Genomic DNA, 12,189 nt, shown 5'->3' with positions numbered 1-12,189 from the left:
TGCAAATGTGTTTAGAAATATTCATTGCTTTTGTTGGTCTGGGCCTACATGAGTTACAGCACATGAGGATCATGGTCTGTAATCCCATCTACAGGAGATCTTTTACCAGTGTTGGCAGGACAATGGAAAATGACACTGGTAAGAGCCAGAGCAGCCACAAGAAAAGGGAGAAGCTCCATACAAAAACTTAGGATAAGATCAGGCGTAGAGAAAGAGCTGCCCTTCTCCAAGTATTCACTTAAATAATGGAAGCAGAAATACAGAATTTGTGAAAGCATATAGGTTATGTCACTTTATTTCATAAGCAGATGAGGTTTCTAAATTGTTCAATGATATAAATAACAGAATGACAGAGGAAAGGACTTGAGCTCGTGTGGTACTGATTCAAATGCAGTCAAGGCAGCAGTGATCACTGCCAGCTCATAATCACTGATTAGTAAACTCAACTCATGGCTTCTGCCCACTTACCAAGGACCCACCTGCCTCCAGCACTAGCAATACACTTGGAACTAACTCTTCCCCTTCCATTTCAGCCAAATGTTGAACATACTGGAGACTTAATTCCAAATTCTTCTGAAGGGAGCAATCCCTCTCAATGAAACAATTCCGAGTGATACTATTTAGACTCAGACTAAGCAGAGCATCAATTTCTAATGCCCTTAGGCCCACCACTTATGTCATCAATAGTTATTAAAAAAAAAAAAATTCCAAAAACATTGTAGTCTCACAGGTTTACATACCTCAAGCTCATCAAGTGCACTTCCAAGAGTAGCTGTGCAAGACGTAGGTTGTTCCATTTTATTTCCAACTCCTTGGGAAGCATTAGAAATTGCATTGAGAGCATTCTGTATTTCATTGCAAATTGAATCCTTGCTGGCTGTAAGGGATGCAACATCTGAATGTTCCAAACAAGCTGAACATATTGAATGTAGGAAAGAGGAATTTTCCTTCAGGGATGCACGTGCTGCAGCAATCTCATCTCGCTGACTGCTAGATTTCAAATCCTGTCAGCAAAAGAACATGCTGTTTATTTCCAAAAGCACTTCAAAACTGACAAGTAATGTATAAACAATTTCTTTCCTACCTCTACTCTGTTTAAGGAAACATCAAGTTAAATTCATCAAAGATTGTGAAAATGGGCTATAACAGTACTTACAACTGAATCATCTTTATGCCATGAGAAATGAACCAAGTCTGGGTAAAACAACCACAATTTTTATTGTTGCTTACAACCAGCACCATGAACTGTCTGTGTCTTGCTTGTTTTTAAGCAGTTCTTCTCCGAGAAAACTGGCCTGGAAATTTGTTGTCTTTCCTCCCAGACAAGTCTTTCTTCATAAGCAATGGAGAAGGACAGAGGTGCAGACAGAGTGAAGCAAGGCATTGTGTAATTGTTGCATTTAAACAAATTTCCTGGGTTTTCTTCCCTGCCCCACCAGCCTATGTCCCAAGCTGGTGAAAGGAACAATGGGTCAGGGATAAGAATCCTGCACTCCTGGGAAATGGGAAGCCTGGAAAATGTGGAAATTAAAAATGTGCTTGAGACAAGCCATATCTGAAGTATTACTGCCTGTTTCTCCTTCTTCCTGCTGTGTACACACTTAAAGCATTCAGGGATCCTACCACACTCATCTTATTCCTCCCTTCTCCACCCATATCCTCTTGAAACCCTACTGCCTCCCACCAGCCCGGACAACAAAGGACACACAGCTGGACAGAGCTACCGAGGCAAATTTAACTGGGTCCAGGAATCAAACTTGGGAGCTGTTATTTGGAAAGCTGAAAGTTATGGACTTTGGGACAACCACACAGTCAACATCAGGATTGTAAGGAGCCTCCTTTTCCATTCTATTTTATTCTAGACATTCTCCCACTCTCCTTCTGCATCTTGTCTCTTTGAGAAACACTAGTAGATATTTGCAAAATGGCTTGGGTGAAGGAGATAATTAAACTCAGGGGGAAAATAAAAAAGGAAGGAAAATAGCACATCAGAGCCTGTGGCACCAGCTTCAAACAATGAGAAGAGGCACAAGGAAGAATGAACAACACAATGCATACAAAACTTCTCCAAAGGCTACCCTAAAGCAAGCTGAGGTCCAATTATTTTCCTTTGCATTGCATCAGTCTCTATATGCATTATTTACAAAAGCATCACAGTACCCACTTCTCACTGCATAAAGTTTGTAAGTTTATGGCTGAAGAAGAGAGCATTCAATATTAAATGAACCAGTCCTATGTTTTTAAAACCTCATTTACTCCAAGATATGCATTGGACATCGGATTGCATCTTACTTCCCCAGGCTAACTTCGAAATCTCAGGCATACAGTAAAAGCCAAACAAACAAATGAGAGAGAGAGCTGGAGCCTTAAAGAGAGTCAGAGAATGGTTTAACCAGCTGATATCTGAATTATAAAACAGAGTTTTCTTGAGCGTATTAACTCACAACAGATTTTAACATTTTTAATAAACCAATACATCAATGAATCACCACTCTGCAAGAATGACTTCATTGCCCAGTGTGTTCAAATCCAAATACTACTGCACCTCCAAACACAGTAAAGCATCTGCATTTTTTCCAGAGCACTGGACTTTTTCAGCAAAGAGTGTTATTTATTTTTAAACACAGGCTCTTGCTCTAAGTAGTGAATCTATCCTTCCTACAATTATATTACAACACAGCACACTAATCTCATTTCTCCTGGTGCTGCAAGGAAGCCACAGACCTCGAGATACAATGGGAAATCACCACAATACTTCAGTCTAGCCACCTTCTATTTATTAACCATTTCTTACTTTGCTGCATCATATACAAACAGTCAAACCTGAAAGTCCTTCAAAGTGACTGTTTCCCTCTAAAACAGTACTGTCTGACCAGGATCAGGGGGTTCATAAGAAATCCCAAACTGATAAGCCAGTAGCACAAAGCTAGTAACAGCAGTCAGTAACACAGCACCTGGAAACACGGCTGGAAACAGTCAAATAGGTTCAAAAAGTTCATATTTTTAAGTAAACACAGAATACTTTCTTTCACACAATACTGTGTAGAGATTCAGAGTCGTGGCACTGGTAAATTCACTTGTGAACAGCCTCACTTTGTTCAATAACATGTTTAAAATTTTTAAAAAAGCTTAGACCCACCACTACTTTGTTGTTCAGCTCTGAGCCTTGGGTAGCCCCAAACGAAGCTGTAGGGCCATGGTTCCTTTCCACCTTGAGGAAGAATTAGTTCCTCAAGACTTTTCATGTGAAAAGGAAGAAATAGATGATAATCTAGATTGATCTTCTCCATAAATGGACCAAAAATACCTAAAATTGAGTGATTTCTCTATCAAACCTTTGCATATGTGGGTTATCAGAATAATGTAACTAGTTCTTTGAAGAAGGAAGTTAGTCTCTACAAAAATCTGCAGTTCACCCAGCTACTTCACTGAACTTTAGGCTATTTTACTTTTTATTTTCATAGTTTACCACTTTCTTCTTATTCCAACTTCTTTTTAGACTAGTAGACTATGCCCACTGGTCTGACACAAGTTTTTCCATACTAAGTCAGATATGTCATGTAAGACCAGCTGAGATCACAAATAATCCCCTCTCCAACCGCTGCTGACCTAAGAGGCCCAGTACAGTGACACTTCCCCAGATAGCTGCCCCAGCTCTACCAGGACATACTTCTATGTCTTTCTTATACCTGATTGTCCCTGACAAGAATGGAAAATGAATGGAGAGTCCCAGATTCTCAGCTGTGGATTGTTCCAGCTAAACATGGTGAATGGACAAGAAGACTTTGAATGGAAAATTTGAAAACTACATTCACAGTTAAGCATTGGTTGCTCTACTTCAACAAGAAGAAAAAAAAGGGGGAAAATAAAAATCCTGTTCCTTATCACACATAATATATCTAAGGTTTGACAGCACAAAACACCAGGAAGCCAGCTCTTTTTCCCTGAACAACTCACGGGGTCTGAGCATCACTGTGGGTACAAATCATGGCTGGGCTTTGCGAACGAAGCTTTGGGACAAATCAAACAGCCCTATTCTGCACCAGCTGCAGTCAACACCAGCTTCACACAGACAGCCTCAAAGTGCACTGCACTTCCCCAGCTTGCTCTCTTCAGAGACAGATGTTATTGAATCAAATTCTGATTCCAGAAAAAACACAGGCATGCAAACCCCCACAGTTTCATACTACTATAGAACCAGGACACAAAAGCATCAGTTTTTATCACAGCTTAGACCTGGGCTTTAGCATTCAGCTTTCAGTCAAAACTGACTGCCAAATTGTGTGCAGTTGGTGAATCAAAGACAATAACAGAGCTCAAACTCTTCCAAGTGCATTCACGCGCTGTTTATCTGGGCAAGGCTCCAGTTTACATATTTCATAAGCACTGTGTTGTCCTATTCAGTGGAAGAAAGTATCTCACGGACAAGAAAGTGAAAAAGATCTGGGGCTGACACCGAGTGCCAGGGCTCTCTCAGCTTGGCAGTTCTGCCAAGAGAACGGTTTCACATGGGTTTCAGGTCTTACACCCACCCCTCAGGGCCAGCCTCGCCTGGGAGCTGCAGCCACGCTCATCCCTGGGCCCTGCAGCCCCAGTTCCACACACCCTGGGACCCTCAGTCCCTCTCCAAACTGTGCCATAAGGCTGCTGGGCTCCAGCTCAGCCACAGCTGCCCCTGCCTGGCCATGGACCCAGCCCACAGACTGACCTCCTGAGTTCCACCTGTCACCACGGGGCTTCTGAGATACCACAGGGCTGTCTCTCATCTGGATCCATGGACTGACCTCACAGCTTGTCCCCCCCGACCTGCCTCATCACACAAACTTTCCTGAGACATTACTAGATCATAGAATTGTGCTACACTGACTACCAAAGTTCCCCTTACAGGCATTCACAGTGACTTGACTGTGACAGTTTGCCAGTAAATTCAGAACTGCACGAAATCAGAGGAATTTGTTTTAACACACCTCTGTGCATTTCTCTCTGACTGAATCAAAATCGTGCCATTACCTCTAGAAAGCAAACTAGTAGATCTTTTGGTGTTGTAGAAATGGAAACTCACAGGAAACTCTTCCTAAAGACATCATCTGCTTCTTCACAGAGAATACCTGTGTTCCCAAAGCCAGTTCATTTGCATTTTGTTTGTCTGTTTTAAATACATGGGTTTCCAGAGATTATTCCAGTCCAAACAGGTGGATGAAATAAATTAATACTGTTACACTTCAGAACCATAAAAACGTTTCCTTTCTCATTTCTCTTTTCTGATAGACAGGCAATCCAGAAACACTGGCAATCCCCAAAACAACAGCATTTGCAGGCACCAAATTTTCAACAGCGCAAATGGGAAGCCAAATCATAAAATACTTCAGATAAAAGTCTTAACCACGAAACCTTCCCCTGGCAGAGCTTAAGACTGAGCCCTCTTGTCCTACTGCTGGTTCCTCGGAGAAGAGCCCAACCTCCACCTGGCTACACCTTCCTGTCAGGGAGTTTTAGAGAGTGAGGAGGTCTCCCCTGAGCCTCCTCTTCTCCAGGCTCAACAACCCCAGCTCCCTCAGCCTCCCCTCATAGGACTTGTGCTCCAGTCCCTTCCCCAGCCTCTTTGCTCTCCTTTGGACCTGCTCCAGGACCTCAATATCCTTCCTGATCTGAGGGGCCCAGAGCTGGACACAGCACTCCAGGGGTGGCCTCACCAGTGCTGAGTACAGGGGCAGAATCACTTCCCTGGACCTGTTGGCCACACTGTTCCTGATCCAGACCAGGATGCCGTTGGCCTTCTTGGCCACCTGGGCACACTGCTGGCTCATGTTCAGCTTCCTGTCAATCCAAACCGGGAAGGTCTCTTCCTTCCCGGCTCCTCTCCAGCCTGGAGCTGCAGGGGGTTGTTGTGGCCAAGGTGCAGGATCCGGCACTCAGCCCTGTGGAATCTCATGCCATTGGAATCAGACCAGATTCTCTCTGAAGAGTCTTCCTGCCTTCCAGCTGATCAACACTCCCCCCCAGCTTGGTGTCATCTGCAAATTTGCTAATGGCACACTCAAACCCCTCATCCACATCATCAATAAAGATATTAAACAGGACTGGGCCCAACACTGATCCCTGGGGGACACCACTAGTGACCAGACACCAACTGGATGCAGCACCGTTCCCCACCACTCTCTGGACCCAGCCATACAGCCAGTTCCTAACCCAGCAGAGAGTACTGAAAACTCTCTTATTTCATGGTCACTGTGCCCAAGACGGCCTCCGACCACCACATCTCCCACCAGCCCCTCTCTCTTTGTGAAGAGCAGGTCTAGCAGGGCCCCACCCCTGGTAGGCTCATTTACCAGCTGGAGTAGGAAATCATCCTCTATACGCTCCAGGAATCTCCCAGACTGCCTGTTCTCTGCTGTGTGGAGTTCCCAGCAGACATCCAGCAGGTTAAAGTCACCCACGAGAACAAGGGCTGGCGATTTTGAGACATCCTCCAGCTGCTTGTAGAATAATTCATCATCCTCATCATCCTGGTTGGGTGGTCTGTAACAGACTCCCACCAGGATGTCAGCTTTGTTGGCCTTCCCCTGATTCTGATCCACAGGCACTCAACCTTATTGTTACTGACTTCAACTTCTACAGAGTCAAGAGACTCTCTAACATATAGAGCTACCCCTCCACCTCTCCTACCCTGCCTGTCCCTTCTGAAGAGCCTGTAGCCACCCATGGCAGCACTCCAGTCATGCGAGTCATCCCACCACGTTTCCAGGACGGCGACTCCATCACAGCTTTCCTGCTGCACGATGGCTCCCAGCTCCTCTCATTTGTTACCCATGCTGGGTGCATTGGTGGACATTCAGCTGGGCTGCTGATTTCATTTCTAACTCTGGCTTTCCACCCTTAGGCTCATCTCTGGAGAGCCTGGTTTTAATCCCTTCCCCCTTCAAACCTAGTTTAAAGCCCTCCTGATCAGCCCCGACAACTTATGGGCTAGAGTCCTTTTGCCCTTGCTCGACAGGTGAAGCCCATCTGACTCTGGCAGGCTGGGTACCACAGACTTTGCCCCATGGTCGAAAAAACCAAAATTCCACCGGTGGCACCAATTCTTTAGCCACCTATTGATAAGATGGATCTTCCTAATCCTCTCCTCATTCACCCCTGCTACTGCAGGAACTGAGGTGAACACCACCTGTGCTCCTGTCCCATTAACTAATTGACCCAGCGCCTTGAAGTCCTTTTTAATTACCCTGGCACCTCTGTCATTAATGTCATCACTGCCAGCCTGGACAACCAGCAGTGGATAAGAATCAAAGGGCCAGATTAGCTCAGGGAGTCTCCTACTAATATCCCTCACCCAGGCCCCAGGAAGGCAGCAGACCTCCCTGTAGGATGGGTCTGGTCAGCATATAGGGTCTGGATTTTGTTTCAATGGAAATAATTTCCTTTGGTCCTCATGGGGCCAGGGGCCATTGTGACACTGCAGTACTTCTGGTGCCCAGGGGCCATTGTGACACTGCAGTACCTCTGGTGACCAGGGGCCATTGTGACATCACAGCTGTGGAAGAGCAAGAATCAGAATGGGAATGATTCCAGGAGTGAAAAAAGATATACAGCAATTGAAAGGACTTTATTATATGGACTTTACAGTTATTATGTGTTTACAAATATGTACATTGTGTGATTCCCCAACAGTTGTAATACCTGGGCTTGCCCAGGTATGCCTCGTGGTGCCTGTTCCCTGCTTCCCTGTTTCTCCCTCTGATTGGCTGAGAAAGCTGCAAAGAGGAGAGAGCTACCATTCATCCTTTCCTTCCCCAGTTCCTCCCCAGTTCCTCCCTCTTTGCCTGAGTCCCTATTCCTATTTGTTCCCTGGTTGTCTGTCTCATGCTCCACCCCATTTTCTGGTGCATTCCACGCCAGAGCTTATATAACCCAGCACACCCTCATTAAACCAGCATTGCACCTCAAACCTCACTTGACCTGCTTTGTGCAGTGCCACACTCCTTCGGCCCTCCCCCGTGGACCGTGGCACCCCAGACAGAGCTCCTCCCTCTTCCAGGTCCTCCACACGGCGACGCCTACACAGAAAACAAACACTAATCCTCAGCGGTTTGGTTTTTTTTTAAATAAAAGCTGAATAAAATAAAATACTTTAGTTATCTAATGTTGCTTGTCTGCGACTGGCCCATTGGGAGAAAGATGGGACCCGGCCCCCGCCCTGTGTCCCCACAGGCTGGCTTTGCCCACAACTGAGAGCGTGGAGTGCCTGGTGAGAAAGCTGTGGCCGTGGGCGTCCTTCACAGTGACCACGTCAAATACCCTGGGGTGGCTACCAATGGACTCAAGGACTCATTTTCAAAATGGACAGAAACATAATGATGTTTGAAGTTCCACCAGAGGGCACCACAATGGACAACCAGTAGGATTTAAAAAAAAAAAAAAAAAAAACAAACCTCAAACCAAAGAGTTCGAGTTTTAAAGAGAAAAGTCAGCAACAGTTGCATCAGACTGCAACTATTCCCCAGTATTCTGTGCCTCAGACTTTGGCAAATTCTGGTCCAGTTACGGATGACCAAGCAACTCCTTGCTGTCACTTCCATATCCTTATTTCAGGATTTGGTCCCTGCACTCCAATATCCTGCTGCTAACTTTCAGTCTCCTAGATGAAGTAGTTGATTTGGGAAGGTAGCAAAGCAATTTTTCCCTCTAAAAATTAATATATTAGCTCACAAAAGTTTTATCCGAGTACCGTTACAGTCACATTTTTCATCAATGAGCTTGCCTAGAACTAGAGCAGGAACCATTCATCATGGAAAGGGCTCGAAGTTAGGAACTTCCAGAAGGTCTTATATCAAAGAGAAAGAGAAAAGTTAACATAGATGTGAGGGAGAGGAAGGGAGGAAAATGCAGCAGAAATACAGATTCATTTAGAGAGAGAAAAACAGGGAACGGGAGAGATACAACACAAAAGAGTGAAAAGGGACGATTAAGATGAAGAAATAATGGATGGGAAGGAGTCCACAATATACCAACCTCACTTGATTCCAGGCACTTGAAAACAGGATAGCCAATGCAGAGGCATTCAAAAGTAGGGCAGCAGCAGCCTAGAGTCTTCTCATGTAATTTAATGAGTAAAGCAGCAATTTTTTTCTTTGTTAACATTTCTACCCAAGGAATACTTTCTCTTTATGCTGCTGTCAAATACAGTTAAAAATGTTCAGAAGTCCAGTGTTTTCATGGCATAATTTTCTTTTCCTATCGAAAGCTGCTTGGTTTTCAGTGCTTGGTTTTTAACATGGCTTGGAGATAGATCTCTTTCCAGAGAGCTGAAGAGGTGGTAGGTGTAACCATTTGTTTCAAAGGCCTACAGTATCTGTCAGTCATAGCTTGACCTATGCTGTTTCAAATTCCATTTTACACCTTAAGCAAAATAATCTGCTGGTTTACATCCATCCTTGTGAGAAAAGAGTTCAGAAAATGACACATCTTTCCAGCAGTCAAGATAATTTATAATTTAATGTAAAACTTCATATTAGAGCAACCTATCACGGTTCTCAAAAGACAAGGAATTTGTGCAAATACACTTAAGAAATAAAAGGCAAACAGTGCAGAGCTTGCAGATGAACCAGGCAGTTCAAAAGATGCACCAAAGGAGGACCTAACTTCTTTCACAGGAGTAAAGATGTCTGAAAACTGGCATTTGTGAGAAACAAAAGGTTAAAACTATTTTGTAAACATTTGTAGAAAAAAAAATCAAAGTAAAACACATTGAGCAAAACTCAATTATTTCAAAGGTAGGGAAAACATAAAGACCAACATTCATACAGAGTACAATGCACAGATGAGATGTTAAAGCTTTCCAAAAATGTTTTGGCCTGCATTTTTTTCAGTGGAAGTTGACTCATTGCAAAATGCAGCAGAATGGCATTTATCCACAAGTATTTATTTCCACCATTTTATTAAACTCTCATAATACCATATGTGATTATTTTTTACTTGCTTCTCTTTTGAGGTTTTAAAATCAGAAGGATCTGTAGCTATTTATTAGATTGAAAACTTGCTTCATTCTCTGCCTTAGTGGTACTCAGCTATGTAGAAATAACCTCAGTAAAACTATCCGTGCTGGAAGACCATGTTATATGTGCTCCACGAGCACTTTCACTGATACACAGTTTCACAAACAACAAACAAACAGATCTTTCACATTTGGCCTGTTCTGGTTTAGTCTTCTTTTTATACAAGTAATCATGTCAGAACATACTCCATCTGCCACAAGAGTTCAGGATCTCTTTCGCCCCTAGGTACAAGTTTCTGCTCAGAAATATTCCTACATTTAATATCTCAGTATTACAGATGGAAAATCATCAACAATAAACAGATACAGGACCCACATCAGGCAGCTTGTTCCAACCCTTATTTTCTCACAGATTACATACTCAATTCATGGCCCTGGCCTCTATTCTTCTGTCAAACTCCAGATAGAGTTTAACCCTTTTTAACACTAGTTACAAATATTTCCCAAATATTTAAAATACTCTAATTTCCTTTTTTCTGATGAGAAAAAATCCCAGACTAAAACAAGCTGAATCAAGTAAATCAATGATAGCCTCACACACTCTATTAAGATGCACACAATTCAAACACTGCAGGGAATATTAAGTTTCTGTACCTTGAAGACATGTCCAATTGACATGCAAAAGGAGTGGCACTCAAGCAAATGGTACTGAAGTGCTAATCCATCAAAACAAGCTTATTAGCATTACCAATTTCAGAACTGTTAACAGTAGGTTTTGGTTTTGCTGTTCAGCTTAAACTGTAAAAAGAGCTGGTTTCAAGCATTTATCATGGACAATCCTCTCTTTTGTTTTTTTCCCCCTTGTATATCAATTTAAGTTTCTTAATTTTGTTTTCTGTATATGTTGCAAATATTTCCACCAGGACAGCAACTCAGAGCAAGAAGGAAACTGCCATAAGCCCTTGAGCTCTGTACTGAATGTTAATGCATTTATATGTGATAGATTTAATACAGAACTGAGAATAAATGACTTCCAGCAGCTGCACTCTGGACCTATAAATCGCTGTGAGTACTACAGAATCCATACAGAGGAAGAACAACTGTATAATTTACAGCATCAGTATCTGTCAAGAAATGCTGCAAATACAGAACTTGATTTCTTCCTTTTAACATTCCTATTAAAATTAGAAATTACCCTTACTTAGATTCTATTTAGATTAGGAATTTTATTCATCTTCCCTGATGGTACGTCAGTGCAGAACACTACTGTCTTACCACTGTTAAACTAAGTTCAAAAAGCCTAAACACCAAAAGAGTTTTAAAAAATAACTGTGTAACAATATAATGATTAGCACGTTCTATTTTACATAGCATATGCTTTGAGAAGATGAGAAAAGGACAGTACTCTAATGAGATTATTCCTACTACACCACAGGCCTATGCTACACAAATCCACAGGAAGCAAATCTCAGGTGCAAAGGTTTCCACAGCTGGGTTTTTCTCAGGATGCATCCCTACCAACAGGACTGACAGCCACCATGGCACACTCTCCTATTCTACTTGATGCTTGAGAGAGTTCTGCATCACCTTCACAGCACAGTGTGACCAGCCCAAGAGTATGACCCAATATACTAGAAAAATATGAGGTGTAACACAGTAGCTACAAAAATGGCTATAATACTGTAATCAATGTCTAAAAACTACACAATGTCATTCATTTTATGGAAAAAGTTCGGAAGTTTGCATCCCACAGTCACATGTCCACTCAAGAGATATATGTAACTGTTTATTTGTGAACACCAAGAAATGGATTTTTAATCATAGAATCATAGAATCGATTGGGTTGGAAAAGACCTCCGAGATCATCGAGTCCAACCCTTGGTCCAAATCCAGTGCATTTACTAGATCATGGCACTCAGTGCCACGTCCAATCTGCGTTTAAGGTATGAACCAGACCTGAATTTTTCACTATTGAGGAAGTACCTCTAATAAGCCTGTGGCTTCAATTCAGAAAATGAGAAAAACTTCTGATTTTTTTTTTGGACAACAGATATTTTAACACTTGTATTTATTTAAAAAAAAGCAACACTCTAATATAATCTTTATTAACACAAGTAATTTCAAAATCCATGGAACCAAATGGATTTTGTTTTGCTGAAGGTATTACAAACAGCTCGTTCAATAGTGAGAACAGTATG

The 12,189-nt window shown here is 42.6% G+C and overlaps 1 protein-coding gene across 5 annotated transcripts in view; it reads right to left on the bottom strand.

Moving 5' to 3' along the window:
- LOC135417813 (catenin alpha-3) overlaps window positions 1-12,189 on the bottom strand; it is a 438,645-nt gene that overhangs the window by 338,564 nt on the left and 87,892 nt on the right. For all 5 annotated transcript variants that reach the window (XM_064662319.1, XM_064662320.1, XM_064662326.1 and 2 more), the window contains one exon: window positions 741-1,004. In XM_064662319.1, the coding sequence (XP_064518389.1) occupies window positions 741-1,004 (264 nt within the window). The remainder of the gene's footprint in view (window positions 1-740; window positions 1,005-12,189) is intronic.

The sequence above is a fragment of the Pseudopipra pipra genome, chromosome 8 (genome assembly GCF_036250125.1).
Source record: "Pseudopipra pipra isolate bDixPip1 chromosome 8, bDixPip1.hap1, whole genome shotgun sequence".
Taxonomy (NCBI): domain Eukaryota; kingdom Metazoa; phylum Chordata; class Aves; order Passeriformes; family Pipridae; genus Pseudopipra; species Pseudopipra pipra.
This window is presented reverse-complemented; position numbering and strand designations above follow the sequence as displayed.